Source organism: Ochlerotatus camptorhynchus, unplaced genomic scaffold (assembly GCF_037179485.1).
Source record: "Ochlerotatus camptorhynchus isolate MF236.1 unplaced genomic scaffold, CSIRO-AGI_Acam_v1.1 ptg000002l, whole genome shotgun sequence".
NCBI classification, from domain to species: domain Eukaryota; kingdom Metazoa; phylum Arthropoda; class Insecta; order Diptera; family Culicidae; genus Ochlerotatus; species Ochlerotatus camptorhynchus.
Window position 1 is genome coordinate 5,351,573 of NW_027040494.1, and position 23,728 is coordinate 5,375,300.

Genomic DNA, 23,728 nt, shown 5'->3' on the forward strand with positions numbered 1-23,728 from the left:
TTGCTTTATGGACTTTACGACGGCGGCCGTGAAGCTGTTCCAATCTCGAAAGAAGTGCTGAAGTGCAATGATCGCTCTCGAAAGAGAGGGATGACTGGAGATCTATTCGAAATTGATTTCAAGTAGTTTGCTATTTTTTCGAGTAGTTTTATTTTTCGATCAGTATCTACATTCAGGCGTAATATGTACACTGTAAAATCTTTCATGCAACTTCGTTCACCATTTTTCACAGGTATATAGCATAATCTCAGGTTAAATTCAGTATAATAAATAAATTCTGTTCTACACTTATATCGATGATCCCAGCGTGCTTCAGTGAACGTTGTTATAACTGTAGCTGTCATCGTGGTGTCCATTGTAACCGCTGCCAGCGATTCCGTTCTCCGTGCCATAGATTTGTGGGTGGTGGGCATGGCCAATCTTCTTCACGACGGCATTGAATCCGCTGTGTTTGTCCGAGGTGTACTCCACGACACGCTTGGTACCATCGGGTTCGTACAGAGTGTATCCTCCCTTAACAACATCTCCATCGCGGATTTCCCACTGGCTCTTGTGATCTCCTGTATGAGAATCCTGAACACCGTAATTGTAATTGTACTTAGGGTAAGCGTAATAATCCTTGTGACTGTCATGATCGTAGTTGTCGTATTTCAAGCCCTTATTCATATAACGGAGATTTCCTTGTACAGAGTAGCCATCATCTCCTTGTCCAGCATAGCCCGATGCACCATATCCGGAATTTTCATAGTTTTCACTCGATCCAAGACCAGTTCCATAGTACTGCGTAGCGTGTTTAGTCACTATATTGTATCCTTTTCCAGTACGGTAAGCGGCAGTTGTAGCAGCCAAAGCAGCAGCGATCACAACGACCTAGTAACAAAAATATCCTTCTGAGTGACGAATTTTGTCTTAAGCACTGTGTTACACTTATTACCTTAAACATTTTCCTTGTGAAACTGCACCTAACCGAAACTAAACTTTATCAACGAAAGATCACCGTTGAACTGATACCATTCTCGGCGGTCACCAATGTTTATATAGTGTTCTTTGTTGGCCGTGGGATCAATCCTCAACGGGTGGCACAGGGGCTTCCATGGGAACCCTTTTTTTTAATTGAAAGCTACAACAAAACAATCAAAACACGAGCACAGCCACCACTGTACAGCATTAGCGTGAAAAATTACAGCCAGCGTGCAGATTGATACAGTATCAAAGGCAAATATGCCCAATATCGTGGAAGCTATGTTGGAAAAACAAACTACCCGATTCAGTGGTTCCGAAACCATACTGTCCAAGCTTGTCTTAATTATCAATGCACACAACAGCGGAAATTGGTGCACGTTCTTGCCGTCTAGGGCGCGGAAAAATGAGTTTATTTGCAGGGTTAAGCAAGTTACTATTATATTAATTCATTGTTCTTGTGGTCTTGTTGATGCATGAGAAGTATTCAATCTTGTTGAGCTTTGCAGCTTGTGATGAGATTAGTGTAGTGTGGATGATTTTAGCACGAAACGTCCAAAGATCCGGATCGAGGTGATAGCTAAAAGGGGAAGTGCGAATCACGAGCGTCTGGTGTGATCCAGATGGTGTCCTATCCTGGAAATTCAAATATAAGGTGGTAGTCTCAACATTGACCATGGCGGATCATATGAAAAACATGCATTATTTCTGGAATCTAGCAAATGTTAATGTCCAATTGGTATAGTAAAAATAAGATATGCATGCTAATTCAGGATGCAACTTAGTTAGAAAGTAATAGTTTCCAAACACATCGCATTTTTAGAGCAGAATCTTGCAGGATTGTTCCTCAATCCTCAATTCCTGATCCGATAATATTTCTAAGATTTTCTTGATATGTCTATAAATTAATCAGTCTGCATTTTAACACATTTAGTTAGGTAGGTTTAATGTTTTAATTCAACCGAAATATGCCCAGAAGGTTAATAATGTAAACAAGAAGAAAATTGAAAAATAAAAAATTCAAAATAAATTAATCAATCAATCAAAGATGAAATAAATAGAAATAAAAAGTTATTTTACTATTTTTATCACAATATTCTCTTGATTTCTTGAATGACTAAAGGCTGTTGGGAATCGAAAATCTTTGACAGTGGTTTGTTTACATTTCTATAGAGAACAACTGGTGCAAGTTTGATCAAAGTAGTCGATTGCGTTCAGAAATAACGTCAAGTGGAGCTCGAAAGAAGAAAAAATATTGTGCACAAACACCTGGAAAATCCGGAGTGGTCCGGATCCAAGCTGGCTAAGGTGCTGAAGATGCCAAAAACAACAGTTTGTCGAGTGTTCAAAACCTACAAGGAAACCCTGAGCGTGGAAAGGAATCAGCAAACCTACGAAAAACTGAGACCAGGGTGCGTTAAAGCCAACCCCGGTCTTTCGATCCGAGATGAGGCCAGGAGGTACTGATTTTAAGCAGCTTCTCGGTCAATAGTTTTACATTGCGACTGGACGTGGGGATGTGCCGGGAAGATTCAAGTTCGTGTTTGCTGACAAGTTCGCGAAGAAGACCATGATTTGGCAAGCGATTTGCAGTTCTGGCCTGAAAACGGAACCATTCGTCACATCCTCGACGATGACATCCCAAGTTTGCATCGAAGAATTCCCTCTAATAGCGTGTATTGCCGTTCATCGGCAAGCATAGGGGCCATCTTTTGGCCCGATTTGGTCAGCTGCCACTACTCCAAGGCAGTATGGAATGGTATGCTGCCAACAAGATCGATTTTGTCCCAAGCTAATGAATCCTCCGAATTGCCCGGAATTTAAACCAATCGGAAAATACTGGGCAATTTCAAAGCAGCGACTTCGACGAAGCGGCGGGGTAGTGAAGGACATTCAGCAAATGCGGACAAAATGGAAGAATTGCACTGATTCCGTGTCCGTTTCCACTGTGCGGGGGGTGCTGATGGGCTCCATCAAGAGGAAGGTTCGAGATTTCGTTCAAACTGGAGAAATGTAACCATCTAATATAATCTTTGAAGTTTTAATAAAAGTACTGTAAAGCAACCATTAATGGACTTTTCAAACTTATTGAACCACGAATTACAGGTCTTTTTGAGCGTACCAATTTACTTTTAGTCAGCCAGTTCCAGGAAAGCCAGTTCCCTATACAAATAGTGAAAACATCAATAATCATTTTTTTTAAAACTGATATTTTATGTATTTAAACATGAGTTAACCAAATTGAAAAAAAAAATCTCCCGCAACTCAGGAATGGCAACAGAAACGTCCGGGAAGATTGTGTGTTCGAGATGGTTGGATTCTTGAAAAAATAGTGAAAACTCCTATGTTTTTATTTTTGGTTCGACATTTTGAATTTTACGTGTCCAATATCACAGTGCACTTGATCACTTCGTCATCTTTATAAAACTTTTCGAGTCCAAATTTTTTAATTGGGGCTGAAGTAAGCTGGCTAAATCTTCCCGATCCACGCAAGCTGTGGGAAATTTCTGGTGGAAGATGGAAGAGTTTAGCGGCGCCGGTGGTGTATTGGTAAGCGTGACTGCCTCTCACTCGGAAGATAAGTTAGGTCGTTGGCCCCGGCCATGAGTTGATGGGTCGATAGCTAAGGTCCAGGTGTGGGAGTTGCCTCCCTGGCGTCGGTAGCATTGGTCGATGGAAAATAAATAAAGGGAAAGAAAAGATGGAAGAGTCTTCCAGGAAAAGTTTTAAGGAATTTCAGGGAGTCTACAGCTTTCAGAGCCAGTAGAAATTCTGGAGAATGTCAGAAGAAACTTCCGTTGACATTTCTGGAGAAATTTGGAAGAAAATTTCTTGGAAAGATGCAAGATTATTTCAGGTAAAGTCGAAAAAAAAAACTTCTGGAAGATGTTGGAAGAAATTTTCGTACAAAGTCGGAAGAAAGTTACAAGAGAAATCATTAGAATCCTACCGAAGAAGCCAATCAAAATATTAAAGAGGAAGTTGAAAAAAAAAAAACTTCCAGAAGAAGGAAAAATCGTTTGGTTTTAGTTTTTGTTTGTCTTGTTCCCCCGTTTCGATGAGTCTCATCGTCGCCCACTGTTCACCATAGCTGGTCGAACTCCAGATGATTCTAGTTCCGCACTATCGTTCATACTGGCGACAACGCTCTGATGAGGCAACGAAACCCCACCGCCAAGTTCCTCCTCTTTTTTTATACAGGGGGAATCTGCTCCCAGACACCTGAGAAGATAACTGGGAGAAGTAGCGCTCCCGACCCACTAAACCTTACCCTGTGCTCTTGGCCCTTGTCCTCCCCGGAACCGTCCGAAAGCATTACATCATGGGAGGGGCCGATTGCGCTATGGCGCATCACACTAGTGGTGTGTCACAGACGTGACACTCGCTACTGCACAGTGAGCAGCTGTACAGGGCCTTCCTCTTATCGTTCGCTGTTAATTGTTTGCCTGAGTTCTAGAGCAGACGTGATAGCTAGCCAACTGTCCGCGGCAGGACAGGACAGTTGTGGCCGCGTACCAGCTGCGTGTGCTGCGACTTGGTCAGAGTCGTATACACTCTAAGAACCCGGTGTCACTCCTGCCTTTGCACAACGAGGGTTTGTGCAGAGCTTATCGACCTCCTGGAACGAGCTGGATGGGGCTCCAGCGTCCTTACTCTGCTGTAGTTCGTTTAGCCGCAATATCTCTCCCTTGGGTTCGATACTTAACGTTTCCAGGGCACACCACGAGGAGGCGAACTACTTCATGCCCCAAAAGCTCCTCCTCTGATTCTATCCTTCGACAATGTACCCCTCTAACCTCAGGAAAGCCGCGAGTATGAAAAATGCAATTTAGTCTAAATGAAGGTATTTTATATCATAAAACTTCATAAAAAAAATCCACAATTAATCCGACGGCGTTCGGATGACCTTTCGGACTTTATTTGGAATTGCTTGCATTATATGCCAAACACTGGACTGGTCAACCTCAGCGGCCATTTCTTTAAGTTTCTGGGCGAAATTATCGCCGAAAACCAACTTGAATTTGTTGGGGACATCACCCCTTGTCTCGATAAAACTTTCGACCAGGAACCTGCCTGAAATGCGTCGTGACATCGGTTTCGTTGTCCATGAGAAGGCATCCACTGTACTTCGTCAGAAGCCGGTCGTACAACTTCTGGGCGCTTGTTATGGCCACTAGATTATGTTTCTCGTCCTGTTCGGTTGCTTGGAGGCATGGAATGAACGGTAACCTGCTCGCAGATGAATTCTCCGGACGGTACAATGGCTGGCACCGTATTTTTTTTTGGCGACATCCCGATCCGCGAGTCCTGGGTTTCTCTTGATCGACCTCAACGCCTTCCAGTTCAGCTGCCCATCCAATTTTCCAGCACGACGTTTGCTTTGAACTTTCCGGGCCACTTTCTTGCGATCACGGAACCGATTGAGAACATATCTCATGGTAGAAAAGGCAATTTTCAACTTTTTCGCAATATTTCGAATTGGCCACGTCAGGTTTTTGCCGTGGGTGTGCAGGATTAATTTTCTTTTCTCATCTTCCATCTAATACATTTTTTTTTAATACTGCACGTATCAAGACGAAACTTGCACCACTGAAACACGTGTACTTTCAAAACAAATCACCGTCAAATTCCAAATCCGAACACTAGCGGCGCTGCAATAAATCAAGTATCCGGATTCTAAGTGGACCAGACTTTATTCGGTCCAACTCCTACTAGACATAGAAACAAGTTAATTTTACATAGTTGGAGATTCTTAACATCAAACATCAACCTTAAAGTGGTCATTTTATACAACAGATGAGGAGATGAAAGTGTAGAGTTGATAGTTCCGTTAGAGTACGGCAGTGTGAAAATTGTATATAGGGAGTAGAAAGCGAGCAAAGGTCAATTTTGAGGAAGGCACGAATCAAATAGTGGAAGTAAGTGAATTTTGTTACAATCAATAAACAATGTTTATGAATTATAATGTAAAAACTGGTGATTTCAAACTAAGCAATAGCAGCACGCGGCCACTCCCGATCGCAGGTCAAGAAAGGAATTGGTAGGAATGGCGTGATACCCGCTAGGTTGAAAGCCGAGAAATCCACTGCACTTCCTCGAGAAATCACTGGGATGTTGGATAAAAGGATTAGGTTTGTAGCAGGATTTGTTTTGGTAAACGATAAGCTGAATTGATATCCTAACGATCCTATAACACGAAGGAGCTTGGGGTTGAACCCACGGTCTTCTGCTCAGTGTGCAAAAACGTTTGCCACTAGCCAAACAAGCTCCTTTTATTACAACACAACAATGATCGATTTGGTGTTATTACAATGTATTCACATTAACAAATAAAGCGACTATCGAATCTTCAAAGAATCCATGGGACTTTAGATTAATCTCATGATGTTCTACTCAGTTAGCTAAAATATAAGGCCACCAAGGCCCTCATATAACTTCATACAAGCTACGATCGCGTTGCTATTGCAACCATTGAAAACCGTTCCGGTGACGTTGATGACGATTTTAAGTTGCACAAAACACACGATAATCAAGCAATATTACAAGTCTCCTTAATTGGAGCTGGGATTTATTCAAACTCAAACGATGATCCTTTAAACCTGGAGACAAAAAAGCTACGGAAAAGCGATAAGCCTTCATTAATCTCTTCTTTTACGTGACGTTCGTTGTTTCGATTTGGTCTTTACGTAAGACGGGAACATAATGCCCCTTACTTCACAAAATAACGCGGAAATTAAAAAAAAAAAAACAAATCACGAAAATTTCGATAGGTTGAAATTCGAAAGCGTTTTGAGAGTTCTGTTTTTGATGTGCTCTGTGGATTCCATATAAGCCAATACTGGTTGACATGTCTTGGATTCAAGCTATTACTGTCTAGTTAACTAATTTATCAGTCATTTGTGGTCCTGAAAAGGACCGATGGGTTGGGAGCTTGGAAGCTAGTTTAGTACAATGCAGTGGATATGTTTCCTCAATGATTTTGGAGATGATAGTGTTGCGGAAATGAAATATGTATTAGGGAAAACACATCAATCACAGAATCTACCGGACGGTACATTCGTTTATGTTTTTTGATGCAAAATTTAAGCCCCTTCTATTAAAGAGAATTTGGCAAGATTTTTATTGGTTTAATTCTCTTAATGGGAGGGGCTAAAATTTGCATCAAAAGGCATAAAAATAGGTTCCGTCTGGCATGCTCAGTGCTTGGTATCAATATTCGGTGACTGTGTTAGGGATTTTTTTTCATCTCACTACGTATTATCGTGCACAAAACGCACGGAAGTTTTGGTTTATTCAATAGATAATAAAAAAGCAAATATTGATTGGAGGAATTTCTTGCTCAATTTTTTCCAAATCACGAGATATTCGTGATCATATAAATTCGAGATTTTTGTTTGCTTTTTCTAGCGTCCTGGAGAAATCCTTACGAAGTGTCTGATTAATTGACATGGTTATGTGGTATTCGGTCATTGCGAGAATTTTTATGTACCTACCACTTCAATACTGTTACGCATTTGAACACTAACGTTTGGTTGCTGGGTAAATTATCGAAGAGCTTTGGGAGTGATGTGGCTGGCAGCAAGGCGAGCGAACGTTCATTAAAAATTAACTCTCAACAACAATAATTTATAAAGGTCCTAAATTGAACCGGTTTTTTCGTAATGGTTGAGTATTGCTGAGCTATTAGAGTGTTGGACACGGATGAGGCTGGCAAGCTGTATGTTGTTTAGAACGAGGGTGACGCGCTTGGCATAGATGACCCACAGAGACTCACGAGGATGGATCCCCATCAGTAGCGGTGAGGCTTTTTCCTCCTTCTTCGGTGAATCGAGGGCTCCTTTCACGAAAGCAGCTAGCTGCTTACGGGGAGCCTTTCGTTGCGTACTGGAGAAAAATGTACAACGCCACGCGCCTAAAGCACTGCTGCTGCTTCTGCTGCTGCTTCTGCTTCTGCTGCTGCTGCTGCTGACGACCGACCGGACACCACCACACACAGTGATTGAATAAAACCGTTCAGTGAGACCGAATGAAACTCGATTTTGAAATCTGTGTTAGGGAAAGCGCTGTTTGCAGGCAATCGGTGATAATATTGAACTCCATTGTGACGTTTGACATTTCGCGTCACTTTTCAAATAAACCAATATAACATATTCACCATTTTGAGAAAATCGGTGTTGAAGTTCGACAGATTATTATTTTAACTGTTAACAATAAATTTAGCAATACTATTTTTAATGTAGTTAGTGAATAATAACGTTCAAAATTCTGTAGAAAGGGTAAAATCACAATTTAACTTTGAATTTCATGCTACAATAGAGAAAAAAAAACCACATAAGACGTTTTGACTAGTCAAATTGTACATCGGACATGTAACATTGGCCGATTTTTCACCATGACATAATCAATGAGTGTTATATTGGACGTTTTGTTCTACATGATACTAGATTCCCTTTCACAGATTTCAGAGTAGAATACCTAACTTTAGATTGGCCTCGCCTTTAAAAAATGAGCACCAATCATGTTAGGCAGTCCGAGTGACCGAAGTAACAATCATGTGCCCATCATTTCAAACTGTAAATTGGACAATTGTAATTATCTTAAATAAATGAAAGTAAATTTGGATGGGTGTTTTTGTTTCACTTACAATGATAGTAGCCAATAGTTTGTATCGCTTAGCTCGATTTGTTTACATTTGTTACTTAGGACCTTAGGAGAGGGAAGGGTGGAAGGGGGAGGAGGAAGGGGGAAGTGGGAAGGTGGATGGTTTAGTCCAATAATAATACAAAAACACAAACATAATTAAATTACATACTTTGTGGATGACCCCTTAGATGAATCTTCTTGATATTCCGGGATATATTATTCTTTTGTCCCTTGTTATTTATTTTGTGCCCCTCTCTCGGCCTATTTGAATGATATTGGACATAAAATGATAATAAGGCATTCCTTGAAACAGCTGTGGTCAACTGATATTCAGGGCCCATGCATTAATTATGTCACGCTAAATCGAGGAAAAATTAACCCCCCCTCTCTTGTTACGTTTTTTCTATACCTAATGCATTGCTTGTCACAAAATCTTAGACCCCCCTCCTCCCTTAGAGCGTGACATAATATATGCATCAACCCTTATGTTTATCGAGAAGTTTTGAAAGTTCATAGTTGAACTGACAGATCTTTCCCATTGAAAATAGCTCTATTTATATGTTCATCTAGCATCGGTAACACCTGATTACTCACACACTCACAGCTTTTTAGCTGTCATGTCAATTGCAAAACGTCTCATGGACCACCTTATATTATTTGCATCGGCCTAATTGACATCTTGCTCTTATCGAAAAACAATGAATGATTTATATAAAATTCATTCAAAGCTTTCGAATGTACACTTGTATTGGTAATTTCGTATCCCACCATGGGAATTTACTCTCTTTTTAGGAAGCATTTATCAGACTTACACATCTATTTTTGTTAACCGTAAAGCTTTGCTTCACCCGTAGTTTGTGCTAACTCTCGCAACCTCCTAGCGGTCAGCAGTTCAAGCTCAAACCGACCAAAAACTGATCCAATTTCACAATTTTGCATGATCCAAAAGCTGCCTATTATCTTCATCTCGGTCACCGTTCATAGTACTTACACTTTGATGGTAATCATTGCCTAACGTCGTCGTCGCAAGCAACCGAACCGTTTGCCATTGAAACTGGATCGTAATCGTTCAAGCGAATGCGTTTAATGTTCTCGGTATTAGTTTGCAATTGTGACCTTTTTGGTCACTTTGCATAAATTGAAATCTTTTATTCAGTGAAAAGCTGAAAATCGTGCGAATTGTTTTCATGCTACGTTTAGGATAGTAGGTATGTCTGGGGTTGCTGGAAGGAAAATAAATCCGCTTAATTAGAAGAAAACAAAGCCAGCCATTTTGCTTGCGGCTGTAATCTGCGCACTAAAAGGGTGAAGTATTGTGTTTCTCGTGAACGTAGGTATTATTTAAAATGTAATTCATAAAAAAATAAAAGTTATCGAGGCAAGTCTTCGGTAACCTACTCGTGTCAAATTAACAAAATCTAGAAGAAAGTTAAAAAGTAATATTGATTTGCATTTACTAACCCTTAAACAAACATCCAAGTTACTCAACTGGATGACAGGCACGTGGGTGTGAACAATAATTGTTCGCACCTCTGCCTTCTTCGTTGCATAAAACCAGCATGTGTTTAAATATTAAGTATGACTGCGAATTTACGACCAACACTCTTCCATAACCCCAGCACTAGTGACCGAAATCTGCGTGTTTGATTTTGTGTGGAGTTGCACTCATTCTATTTGTTTTTTGAAACGTGAGATTTTTACGATCCACATTATGACTGAACCGCTAAGCTCGCTGTCATAGCTTGTCGTGTTAAATTTGCCAACTTTGTTGGCACTACAACAGTCGTTTGTCAGACTTCCTCTTCGCCGACGACTTCTTCTGTTGACTTCCATCGCGTGGGGAGTGGGGAATGGGGAGGGAGCAAGCAGTAGACGCAGATCAACCAACTGTAGGCTCGCACGGAACGTGATACTTAGACTTGAATTGTAGAAAATTGCTTAATCGAAGTTGGTGTTTTGCGCTTACCTGGGTACTAGCAGCAGGCAAATCATAATTGGATTAAAAGATCACCCCCTGTGCCGTTAGCTGCGTTTTATTATTGTTCACTGGTATGGCGAAAATGAGCGGGGTTTTAACGCATTTTAATCAGCTCAACGATTAACGAAGCGATGGAGTAAGTTATGGTAGAGGAATTGGAACTATGGAACTGCTTGCATTTTTTGGATTAATGTCATATTGATGACCATATCGTGGGACTTTCCCAGTTAGTGGTTTTCAACCTTTTCCGTTACATACACTCCTTTCCAAAAATTGAGCACCGCCGCACGAGGAGTAACTAGACAGCTAAAACTTTGGAAAATTTACGTTTGGCACATTCATGTATTTTCTACTATTAGTTGAAACACACAGCAAACAAAATTTACATGAAAGTATATAGTAATACATTTATATGAATTGAATTTTACATGCAAGTGTGATTTTACATGGATGTCAAAAGTTCAACAGGAATTGAATTAAATTTCAAGTAACAACGATACAATTTATATGAACGTGTAAATTTCAGCTTAAATTCATTGAATTTTGCAATTTAATATTTAAATCCCAGTTCCAGTTGGTATTTCAAATTTACCTAATATTTTCATCGGTGTAGGACAAGAATCTGGCTAAAATTATTGAATGTTGTTTTGAGTGATATTAGACATTGATCATTATTAAGAAGTAATTATTATTCAATTTGAGTAATATTGAAAAAAAAACCTCGAAAAACAGATTTGCGCAGCGACTTGTGACAAGTCGAAACCGTTGAATTCTTCTTCGTCGTGGATGGTATCGTGCACGCAGTCTGTGTAGAACTCGCCATGTTCGTCGTCGACGTCGCCGTCACGTTTCATCCTGTGAGCTTGGCATACCGTCGTCAATGAAACTTACTTCGCGGCTGGTGAACACCTTGCGCGATTGCGGATCGTAAAGTCGATACCCTTTTGTATTATTGTCGTATCCAACGAAGACGCATATCCGAGATTTGGGATCCGGTATTTGCGCCATCGCCTTGGTGCCGACGACTCTTAAGTGAGCCAAATCCGGATTTTTGCCAGTCCAGACCTGCTCCGGTGACGAATTATGACCTTGCTTGGGAGATCGGTTAAGCAGATAGACAGAAGTATGAACAGCCTCAGCCCAGAAAGTTTTCGCTAGTCCTGTTTCAAATACCATGCATCGTGCGCTCTCGACTATTGAACGGTTGGTGCGTACTGCCATGCCGTGCTGCTTCGGAGTGTAAGCTGTTGTTTTCTGGTGCTGGACGCCTTTTTCCAACAGGTAGCTCTAGAAGCCCTTATTCACATAATCTTTACCATTATCGCTTGGAAGCACCTTTAGCTTCCGGTCGGACTGTCGCTCAACCACAGACAAACAGACATAACACATTGAATATTTTTCACTGTGAAACATTGTCGCTAAAACAGATGGTGATAGTGTGTAAACGTCAAACCCAAGGGAATTGACTTTGCGTGCCACAGGTGGCAGTTCTACCAACTACGATTCTTTTGAATTTCTCGTTTAATGCTTGTTCGATGAACAACTTGCTAGTTTTATGTCTATTTTTCTGTGACTCTTTCGCGTGGCATTCGTTGAAGGTTCTCAAATGTTTTGCCTCCCATTTCGTCTTCAGAAAGTACGTTCACATTTTTCTGGATTTATCATCAACGAAGACGATGTAGTACCACCGAGTGAATTCACTTTCATAGGCCCACAGATATCGGTGTGCACCACATCGAGTACCTCTGCGCCGCGTGAACCTTTCTTGCTAAAGGGATTCCGGCAATGTTTTCCCATTGGCACACCTTACAGTCCTCTGCTTTCCTATCGACGATAGTAATTCCATCCACTAATCCGTTGGTCAGCTTGTGGACTCTTTTCATATTCAAATGGTCCAACATCTGGTGCCAAATCTTCAGGCTGAGCGCAGATGAACAAGTCAAAGCGCTGCTCGTATCCTGCTGTTGCTGTTCGAGCTGAAACAAATCGTTTTCGTGCTTACCCGTTTGCACAGTGTCACCGCTTTTGTTGATCACCTTGCATATGGCGACTAGGTATCCCTTCTTCACTATCTCGTTCACGGAGAGTAGGCTCACTGAAAGATCCGGAATCAGCTGGACTTTGTGTACTGAAATGGTATCATCCTGATAGACTGGCATCAAGATGGTTGAACCTGTTCCACATTCATAGTGTTCCCGTTAGCCAGTGACGATGGTCCCAGTCGAAGGTTTAATATTTTCCAGCAACTCTCGGTGGCTAGTCATGTGTGTAGATACTGAAGAAGATCCAGTTTCGGAATATTTGTTCAAAACCACTCGATTAGATTTTCACGCCAACCAATATTTATTCTTCACCTCGTCAATCTCTTCTCACGTCCCTTCGTCCGATCGTTTTCACTCGTCCTCCCTTTTTTGCCAAGACCTTTTCGGCCAAGGTGTTCCTAATTTATAACACTGTCAATATATTTTACTCAAAAGTAATAAACGCAAACCCTACATCCCCCTCTTCCTTTAAACGAATTATTCAGTAGCTTACGTAATCTCTGAAATGTTTAGGTTCTACTCTAGTTCTTCTTAATGTATTTGCCGTCTGTATTTTGTCTGATGTCGATGTAGTATCATTATCCTCCTTTTCACGGTGGCTGCTCTTGCGCACCAAACGAGGCTCCGACGAAGTTGTATCCTCTGGTGGATCAGTCTTGTTAGGCTCTGCACGGGGAAGTGCTTTCAGATGTGCTGAACTTCTTCTGAATTCCTTTCCCGTTTTAGTTGATCGAATGGTGACATCAGCTCAACGATGCCAGATATACAGACTTCTGTGCACGAAAAAAGTGGTCACCCTTTTTTAATTGTATCTTAAAAATATCAAATGAAGTATTTCCTGAAGCTAGAATTAATGCAATAACTAGTTAATACTTGTAACTATTTTTATATCTAATGAGATTAGAAAAATCGTTATTATAATTAAAGTTACAGGGGTTCAAAAAAGATAGTGTCCACCTTTATCGTGTACAAAAGTCTGTATATCTGGCATCGTTGCATCAGCTCCACTTCTATGGATAACGTCAAACGTTTCAGGTGCAAAGTCAGCACACAGCTTATTTTCCTTCCTGGTACGCTTCGCTAGCACGCGATCTCCTGCTTGTAAGTCACTTTCCGTGGCTCCACGTTTCTTGTCAGCATACAATCTCCCTTTCTCTTTCTCAATAGCGTCTCGTTCTCTCACGACCTCGTATTCCTGTGATGCGGTTAAAATGCACGGTAATTTAGTACGTATACGACGTCCAAACATGAGCTCCGATGGAGGATTTCCTGTAGTCGTGTGACTTGCTGCGTGGTACATCAGCAGATATTGCCTCAACTCTTTCCGCCAGTCCTTCCCCAATTCCTGCGCTATCCGTAAACGCTTCAAAATGGAGCGGTTCTGGCGCTCCACTTCCCCATTCATTTGAGGCCAATAAGAAATCGAGTGTACTAATCGGATACCATACTCCTCACGTTGGGGCCACTGCGATGAAAAAAAAAATTAGTTGACGATGCTGTGTCCAGGAGGGGCATAGTACCGCAAGAATCAAATTATGAAAGTTGTTACCAGTGGAAGTAATGGATTGAATAGCTAATTATTTTGAACGTTTCTGCAGCTAGGGGGCTGGAAACAAGTGACTGGCTAGGGGGCCACTGTTTTAAAAGTTTCTGAAGCTAGGGGGCTGGAAACATGAAATTGAATGGCTAGGGGGCCATTGGTTTAAAAGTTTCTGCAGCTAGGGGGCTGGAAACCTGAAATTGAATGGCTAGGGGGCCAATGTTTTTAACGTTTCTGCAGCTAGGGGGCTGGAAACCTGAAATTGAATGGCTAGGGGGCTATTTTTTTTAAAAGTTTCTGCAGCTAGGGGGCTGGAGGCTAGACGTTAAATGGAATAGAGACAATAATTTGAAATTTTCTGCGGCTAGGGGGTGATTAAATGTGAAGTTGGAGGAATTCCTACCGAAATGCTAGTTGACTCGGGATCGGACGCAAACCTGATCACTGTTGGAACATGGGAAATGATGAAAGAAAAATGCATTATTGTGCAGAAGTGCACCAAAGGCAGTGATAAGATTCTAAAAGCGTATGGCAGCGATTTACCGTTAGTCATATTGGGATCATTTGTAGCAGTGATTGAATTGATGAAGCGGAGTTTTTCGTCATCGAAAAAGGACAACGTAACATACTCGGCGATGCAACTTCCAAACAACTCGGCGTGTTGAAGATAGGAATTGATGTTAATCAAGTACAGAATAAAGAGCCAACACCTACATTTCCAAAGATTAAAGGGGTACAGGTTCATATTCAGATGGATCCAACTGTCGTCCCTGTTTTCCAGCCGCTTAGACGAATTCCGATCCCGTTGGAGGACTCTGTTAACAAGAAGCTTGATGAACTTCTAGCAAAGGATATCATAGAGGCAAAGAAAGGGTTTCCCCTTTAGTAGTGGCGAGGAAATCTAATGGTGATATCCGGTTGTGTGTGGACTTACGGCGTGTAAATCAGGCCGTTATCAGAGAACGCCATCCAATGCCAATCATCGAGGATGTTCTGGCGAAGATAGGTAGAGGAAATATATGGAGCACACTAGATATCAAGGACGCGTTTTTTTTGCTAGAGCTGGACGAAGAATCGAGAAGTGTCACGACCTTCATTTCGCATCGAGGACTGTATCAGTTTAAACGTCTCCCATTCGGATTGGTCTCGGCACCGGAGATATTCCAGCGTACTATGGACGAAATCTTGGCGGGATGCGAGGGTACTTATTGGTACTTAGATGACGTTGGAGTAGAGGGAAGCTTTCTCGAGGAACATGACGATCGGCTCATGAAGGTATAATAGCTAATTTCGTTGGATTAATAATAAATGATAAATACACTGTTGTAACTCTAATGTTGTTTTTTTTATTGTTATTTTATCATTGTTTGGTTTTAGGTATTGGACAGATTAAATGCAAGTGGTGTGGTATTGAATCGAGAAAAATGTAAGTTCCGGATAACTGAGTTCGAGTTTTTGGGGTACCGTATAAATGCAAAAGGCATCCTTCCCTCAGTGACAAAGCAAAATGCAGTGGCCACATTCCGACGACCAAGTAACAGTAGTGAAGTGCGAATTTTTCTTGGGCTTGCAAATTATATGGCTAAATTTGTACCAAATTTGGCTACCATAGACGAGCCTTTACGAAATCTCAAGCGAAAGGGGTCAAAGTTTCACTGGGGGGAAAAGGAGGAAGAGGTTTTCAATGAAATAAAAGCCAGCATTTCAAATGCAAGTTGCTTAGGGTTTTTCAAACCAGAAGATGAAACATCGGTTATGGCAGACGCGAGTCCTCATGCGTTGGGGGCAGTTTTAATTCAAACTAATGATATGGAGGAATCACGAGTCGTATGTTTTGCGTCAAAATCTCTGACAGATACCGAACGGCGATACTGTCAGACCGAGAAAGAGGCACTTGCGTTGGTTTGGAGTGTCGAGCGGTTCCAGAATTATTTAATAGGTAGAGAGTTTAATCTCCTAACGGACTGTAAGGCACTAACATTTCTTTTTTCACCTACTTCTTTTTTTTTTTTTTTTTAGATTTTCACGCCAACCAATATTTATTCTTCACCTCGTCAATCTCTTCTCACGTCCCTTCGTCCGATCGTTTTCACTCGTCCTCCCTTTTTTGCCAAGACCTTTTCGGAAAAGGTGTTCCTAACTTATAATACTGTCAATATATTTTACTCAAAAGTAATAAACGCAAACCCTACAATGTGCACGCTTGCATCGGAATCGACGAACCCTTCTCGCACTCGTACAGTCGCGAGCGATATGGTCAAACTTATGGCACTTTCGATATTTTGGCCCTTTTGGGGGATCAGTCACTCTTCGGTTTGTAATTACCTCGGTATTTACCACTTCCTCCTGCCGCTTGTGCCCTTCGATTTGCAGCAAACGCCGAGTCTTCCGCAGAGACAAACAAACTTTGTTTTGATTGCATCCCCGGTGATCACAGTTCCCGAATGTTCAAGCGCTTTTATCATCGGGCAATATTCTTCCAAGAAACCAGCTAGCAACAGCGTTCTCACCCAGCTGGTGCGCGGCAGATACAATGCGATTCACATAATCATTCATCGACGTGCAGACTGACAGCTCCGTCTTCACTAGTTTGTGTAATAGTCTGACTCTTCGTGTCAATCCTGTGTCCTCCGCTACCGCTTGCATTACCGTCCGTCATAATTATTACGCGAATTCCACGAGAAAACGACAACTTTTTCACTTTGATAGAACATTCCCTAATAGGCCCATAACCTATTAGGGAGAGTTAACGCTAGTTAAGATTTCACGGACGTGATATCCTTTTTAAAAAAATACAGATTAACAACACGCTAGCCTAAAACGAAATGAACTTTATTTGATTATAGATTATAACTACAGTTCACATTGCTCTCCTTGCACTTTTTCGCTGCTGGGGTGCTCCACGCCGTAAACTGCCAAGCAGCATCGATCGTTGCCATCCGCTCTAAAGTTGTCGTCAGCATTCTGCACTGTCCCCGTTTGGGCTGCCAATGTGTTCGTCGGCAATCTTCGCTGTCCAAGTCCAGGTAGCACGATTGCTGACTCGTCCCTCCGTCTGAATCACTTCCTGGGTTGATCTAGTCTTGGGTATCTGTAGAAATTTAACTTTAGTTGATCTGTGGGAGAAGAATTTCAGAAAAATGGCTGTGCCAGTTATCATACAAGGGAGCAAAGCAATTCCGCCAAGAATGGTTCAAGTTAGCCACTGTACACTGTCCGTTGATAGCTAAATCATGTCCAATGAATGTTGTATGAAGAGTAATAGTAAGAGTCTGAAATGTAAAGTGTAAAGTCCAAGTTTAAATTTTCCTGATTTTTATGTAACTTTGTGAACACGTCATCCATCGTCTGTTGTAATCGTACTTTGATTGAACCTCGATGTTTTTTTTTATCTTTTTGAACCTTTTCTTATATTTGAGTTGTTGGGTCGTTTCGTAGGCGTCTTGATTTTCCTTTAATGGAACAGTCTTTTAATTCTTGTTATGATGTTCCAAAGCTTGTTTTTGTGTTTGTGTTCGGTAAACTTTTTCTATAACTTCAGGTGTTTATTGGAGAGGGAAGGATGACTTCTAAAGGGGTAAATTTTATGGAGGAGTGGATATTGTATTTTTGGATGGAAATTTGGACTAGGTCTACAAATGATAGGTTTGGGTTTTCGGTTTTTGTGGTTCTATAGATTTCCAGAAGCGTTGAATGAAAACGTTCAACGGTTCCGTTTATCTTGCTTCTGCCGGTGGCTGCAACATACGGTTTAATTTTGTATGTGTTATAGAAATTCACAAGTTCTCCAGTCAAAAAAGATTTTTCGCCGGCCATCGCAAGAGTTTCTGGGGTTTTGTATTTTAGAAGAATATGCTTTATAGATGGAATGAGATCGATTGTAGCTCTAGATTCAATTTCCTTGATTTGAGCGAATTTTGAAAATTTGTCCTCATAGGTTAACAAGTTATGGTTTTCTAAAAACATTACGTCTATGTTTGCTATTTGAAACGGAGCGTTAGGAAAAAGCGTCTCTTGTATCGGAAACTTTATCGGGTTCCTATGATATTTGCACTCGTGGCAATTTGACAATTTGTGATAAAATCTCCCACTTTTTGGGCTAATTTTGGAAAATAATATTTTCGAAACATTTTTTGATTGTTTTCTTGAGCACCTCGGTGAGCTCTATGGTGTTCGGTGTGGATGATATCCCATTGTTTATCTTCCTCTTTTTCGTCTTCGAGTATGTTCTGGGTGAAATTTGCTGGCCGAAATTAAAGACTTAAAGACCTCTTGGTTAAGGATTGTGTGTTCAATGTTCATTACGGAATGACGCTGATCTAGCTTCCAAAGCTCCCATTTGTAGATTTCTTGATAGACGTAAGTTCGTAGTCTAGAGTTTTTAAATCTCGCTTATCTCTGTAGTATATAAGGAAGGTATTTTTGATTTTTGCCCAATCGTGAACAATGTTGTTTGCATTCAAAATATCGGCGGCTTCACCTCTAATTTTCCTTCGACTGCACAATCCATAATCGCATATAAGTCCCATCTTTGCTTGATTTCCTATCCATATGGGACTGATATGCGATTATAGGCAGTGCAGCGTTCAATTAGTACAATTAGTGCATCTGTCGCTCCTGCATCGCGGTAAATGTTAAACATTCTTGGACATCTGTCAGTCAAGCCAGAAGCTCGGTTGGTTTTCCATCGAAATGTTGTAAGTCACGGATAAAATCCGGTAACGTACCGATTTCAATAAATTGTTGCATCGTCACAGGATTAGGGTTTGGGTTAGCCATAATCTTGCCGAAGTAGAAATCTAATGCGTGGCTCCTTGAACCACCACCTCACTGCACTGTATAGGATTTTTGCATAAAGCCTGTGTTTGGCTCTTTGTACCACTTCATTTTTTAGATTTTTACAGCTGACAATTATGCTTGGCTCTAGGGAACAATTCACCTAAGATTTTTACACAGTTCTTTTTTGAACCAAAGCAGTACTTTTATACACTTCCGACACTAAGAAGATCTCGCCGGAGCCTGCAGTTAAGATTTCACGGACGTGATAACCTTTTTAAAAAAACGAACTGATCTTTATTTGATAATCGACTATAGCTATAGTTCACATTGCTCTTCTTGAACTTCGCTGCTGGTGCTCCACGCCGTTAACTGCCAAGTAGCATCGATCGTTGCCATCCGCTCTAAAGTTGTCGTCAGCATTCTTCACTGTCCCCATTTGGGCTGCTCCGTTGCTAACTTACGCAAATGTGGCCGTCAGAAATCTTCGCTTTCCAAGTACAGGTAGCACGATTGCTAACTCCTGGACTTTGGAAAAACAAAAATTCTCAGACTTGAAGCAAGTTTCAAGATTCAATAAAAAATATTCGGGATTCTTGGATACTGTTCAGGGTCTTGCACATGTTTTGTTATAGCAGATTGCGTCTTCATTGAAATATGACTGGGTTATTGACTCAAAAATCAAATATTATTTTTTTTGACGTAGGACTTAAAAGTCTGGGATTTTTTATGGAGGTACACATTGTGAAAACCGAAAATTGAACATTTAACGAAATTATGAAAGATTTTGAACGTTAATAACAAAGCTTTCCTTGAAACAATTTCAATAATTTTATCACCATTCGATCAGAAATATTTCTACGAATCGATAGCAATGCTCACGTTAATTTTGTTTGGGATGCGATTTGAACTTCTGTGCAAATTTTCAGCAAAATCGGTGACGAATTGCAAAGCTTAATGCGTTATCTACCAACTTTGTGACCAAAGGTTGACTATTCAACGTGATTTTATTGAAGTTTGACTTAGTTTCATGCTCGAATGTATCTTAAAAAGTGAAGATTTTTGAAGTATTTGTTCTATGATTTTTCCACCCATATGATATAAAAATGTGTAGTCTACGACATAATGCTCTTTAAATTTCGTTCAAACATAGTTTTCGTGTAGATTCCATAGATTGAGAGATAAAAATCAGAAAAGAGGCCGTTATGGCTAAAATTCACAAGACAACAGAGCCAATAAAGTTTCAATTAGATTGACAGAACAATGAGAACATAGTTGCATTGCTTTTCAATGACGACCGATGACTGTTTTATTGATAGATGTTTTTTTTTTAGGAATGTGAACCCTCAGTAGACGTGTTTTTTTTCAAAGGCAAGTGTAACTTGAGCCATAACAGAAATTTATAAAATAACGAATATTTTGGATGGCTCGAGTAACACTTGCCTTTGATAAAAAAAACACGTCTACTGAGGATTCATATTTCTAAAAAAAACATCTAAGAACATAAAATTTAGAGGACATTTCTGTGAAAATGAACAGGTCTAATGCATATGCTGCTTCCCCAACAAACAGTCGTTAGTATACGAAACAAATTGCCTCCGATCTTCGGGCGTGTGTGAATAGGGAGGATACAATTGCGTAACATTTTGCATACTCATCGCCATATTCAGAACCACACGCCCCCAACGACCACACAAAATGCTCTCAAGTGTTGTAATCTTGTAACCAAACTTTTAAGCAGGGGTGCAAGTGATTTTGATCGATTCTCTTAACGGACTTTCTGTTTCGTTAATAACTCGACGGTAAACACATTCATTAATACGTTTGTTGTTCTGGATTATAGAAGAGCATAGCAGAAATAGTGCGAAATAGGTTAGTGAAGCCATGGTTATCAAAAGAGGAAATCGATGAACATAATTGACTTTCATCCCTCGGCTTCTAAGCCCCATAATTCAGTCGTCGTCATAGCAATGAAAATTAGCATCGTACCGCTTTTGGTTCCGGGGTTACACTTGCTGTTTGCAATTCTGCTATTTAACGAATTTTCAATTACTCGAGCGCGTAACTGAGATCCTTTCTTATTTCTACTCGTTTGATTGAGCGCAGTAGAGAAAATAAATAAAAGTACTAATTTATCTTTATAAATATAATATTTATATTTAAAAGTAGAGAAGAACCATGACGTGAAACACAAATTCGCCAAAAAAAAAAGTGTTAAGCGTCTTTCTGATAAAGGAAGATGTACCAACTTGTTGAGAGAAAGAGTTTAACGAGAAAACCCAAAAAGGGGAGGAGCTTTAGCTGGGAGGACACTGATATTCTGCGGCCTTCTAACCTTACGCAGACACCAGTTCATTCCCTGTCCAACAGCAGACGGGTCGAGACTTTTGCGAGTGCCCAATCATTGAACTGAATGATATGGGATTGGCCGGTGCGATGTGCTGATCCAATTGCCTACACTTCATCATCATCTTCCAAAGACTTTAAGCCTGTACTACCATCTGCCCTTTTCAGGACCACCAAGATTTTCCAAAGTTAAATTTCTCCTGCTCCCGTAAGCTCCTGCTTCAGTTGACAAATAACATTTATTATATAAGACCACGTAGTCCTCGTCACCATTGTGTACAACCCCATAGGGCTGCCACCTTGTAGTTTTTAATAGATATACCTAGCTCATTAATCCCCAAGCAATATTCCGAATCATCTAAATAAGGTAAATGGAAAATCGAAAAAAAAAACCCGAATTTATCCACCTATGGTGTGATCAGACCCTTCTTACTTATTCAAGTTTATTTATTTTATTGTCATTATCAGTGACCAAGCCCCCCACCAATGTATCATCCAGTGACGCTACGCCACTGCCTGGGGGTACCCGGAATATATCCGGGTGTAGTCTATTTGGTGAGGCTACCAATCACCTTATCATCGTATTTTAATGTGATTTAATGGGTTTTAATTCAATTCATATTCAAGCTACTTCCCTGGGGTACCCGGAACATGTCCAAGTGTGTCCAATGTGGTCTGGAACACTTAACACGACTTGCATTGATCTTATTTTTGAATTCTGTAGTAATTTGATGTGTCGCATGATGGTTTTAATACGTTTTCCGTTAAATCCAGCGTGAAGGCCCATATTCACCGGATCTTATTCCTGCCATATCTCCGGAACCGGTTCACCGATTCCAAAACCGTTCAATAGCGTTCAATGGGACCCCAAGACCTATCATTTGGCGCCGAGTTTGTCCAAATCGGTTGAGCGGTTGCTGAGAAACGTGAGCGCATTCATTTCGTTACATACACACACACATACACACATACACACATACACACATACACACATACACACATACACACACACACACAGTCTCTTGGCGAGACGGCGAACGTAAGAGCCTTATCCCAGGAGTCAGTGGTCGAGTGCAGGGATCTGGACGAGATCACAACAGAAGACGAGTTAAAAAGTGCGCTGAAGGTGCAATGCAACCTGGGAGACGTACCGATGGCAATTCGGTTGAGAAAGGCGTATGGTGGCACGCAGACGGCGTTGATACGACTTTCTTCGGACGCAGCTAACGAGCTGCTGAAGACTGGCCGAATCAAGGTTGGGTGGTCAGTGTGCCCGTTGAAAGCTATTCCTCGGGTATCTAAGAAAATGGAGAGATGCTACAAATGCATGGGCTTCGGTCACCAGGCGAGACACTGCAAAGGCCCTGACAGATCTGATCTGTGCAGGAAATGCGGAGAGAAGGGGCACGTTGCAAAAGACTGTACAAAGCAACCGAGGTGCATGCTCTGCAAAAAGGAGGACGGAAATGGCCATGTGACGGGAAGTTTCAGGTGCCCTGAGTTCAAGAAGGCGATGGTGGGCCAGCAATAATGAAGGTAACCCAAATAAATCTCAATCATTGTAACACAGCACAGCAACTGTTGTGGCAGTCAACAACGGAAACAAAGTGCGACGTTGCAATCATTGCAGAGCCATACCGAGTCCCTCTCGATAATGGTAACTGGGTGGCGGATAGAGCAGGAATGGCGGCCATACAAGTCATGGGCAGGTATCCCATACAACAAGTGGTGGCAAGCTCATATGAAGGTTTCGTGATCGCCAAAATCAATGGAATCTTTGTATGTAGTTGCTACGCACCCCCGAGATGGACAATTGAGCAGTTCCACCAGATGCTAGATGGGCTCACCGAAGAGCTCATTGGACGGAGACAAGTCGTCATCGCAGGAGACTTCAATGCTTGGGCAGTGGATTGGGGGAGCAGATGTACCAACGCAAGAGGGTATAGCCTGCTGGAAGCTCTGGCAAAGTTGAACGTCAGTCTGGCCAACGAAGGAACCATCAGCACCTTCCGCAAAGATGGTAGGGAATCCATTATCGACGTTACTTTCTGCAGTACGTCGCTAATGGCAAATATGAACTGGACAGTGTGCGAGGAGTACACCCATAGTGACCATCAGGCGATCCGGTACAGTATCGGCGAACGAACACCGGTGGAAATGCGGAGGACGAAAGTAAGCGAGCGGAAGTGGAAGACGAAGGCATTCAATAAGGATCTCTTCATCGAAGCTCTAAGGGTAGACAACAGCGTCCCGGGCCTAAGTGCGAATGAGTTGACCGAATTATTAGCAAGGGCATGTGACACAACTATGCCGAGAAAACTGGAGCCAACGAACAGGCGGCGTCCAGCCTACTGGTGGAACGAGGAAATTAGCACCCTCCGTGCTACTTGTCTTCTAGCCAGAAGGCGTGCTCAGAGAGCAAGAACAGAAGCAGACAGAGAG

At 41.4% G+C, this 23,728-nt stretch overlaps 1 protein-coding gene across 1 annotated transcript; it reads right to left on the bottom strand.

Annotated features, from left to right (window-relative positions):
• Window positions 1-247: 247 nt before the first annotated feature.
• LOC135713826 (adult-specific cuticular protein ACP-22-like) lies at window positions 248-11,590 on the bottom strand. The gene is made up of 2 exons (XM_065237398.1): window positions 11,474-11,590; window positions 248-870 (listed from the first exon to the last, which is right to left on the bottom strand). Exons 1-2 carry the CDS (start codon window positions 11,588-11,590, stop codon window positions 313-315), a joined length of 675 nt encoding a protein of 224 aa, XP_065093470.1. The 3' UTR covers window positions 248-312.
• Between the last annotated feature and the right edge of the window lie 12,138 nt (window positions 11,591-23,728).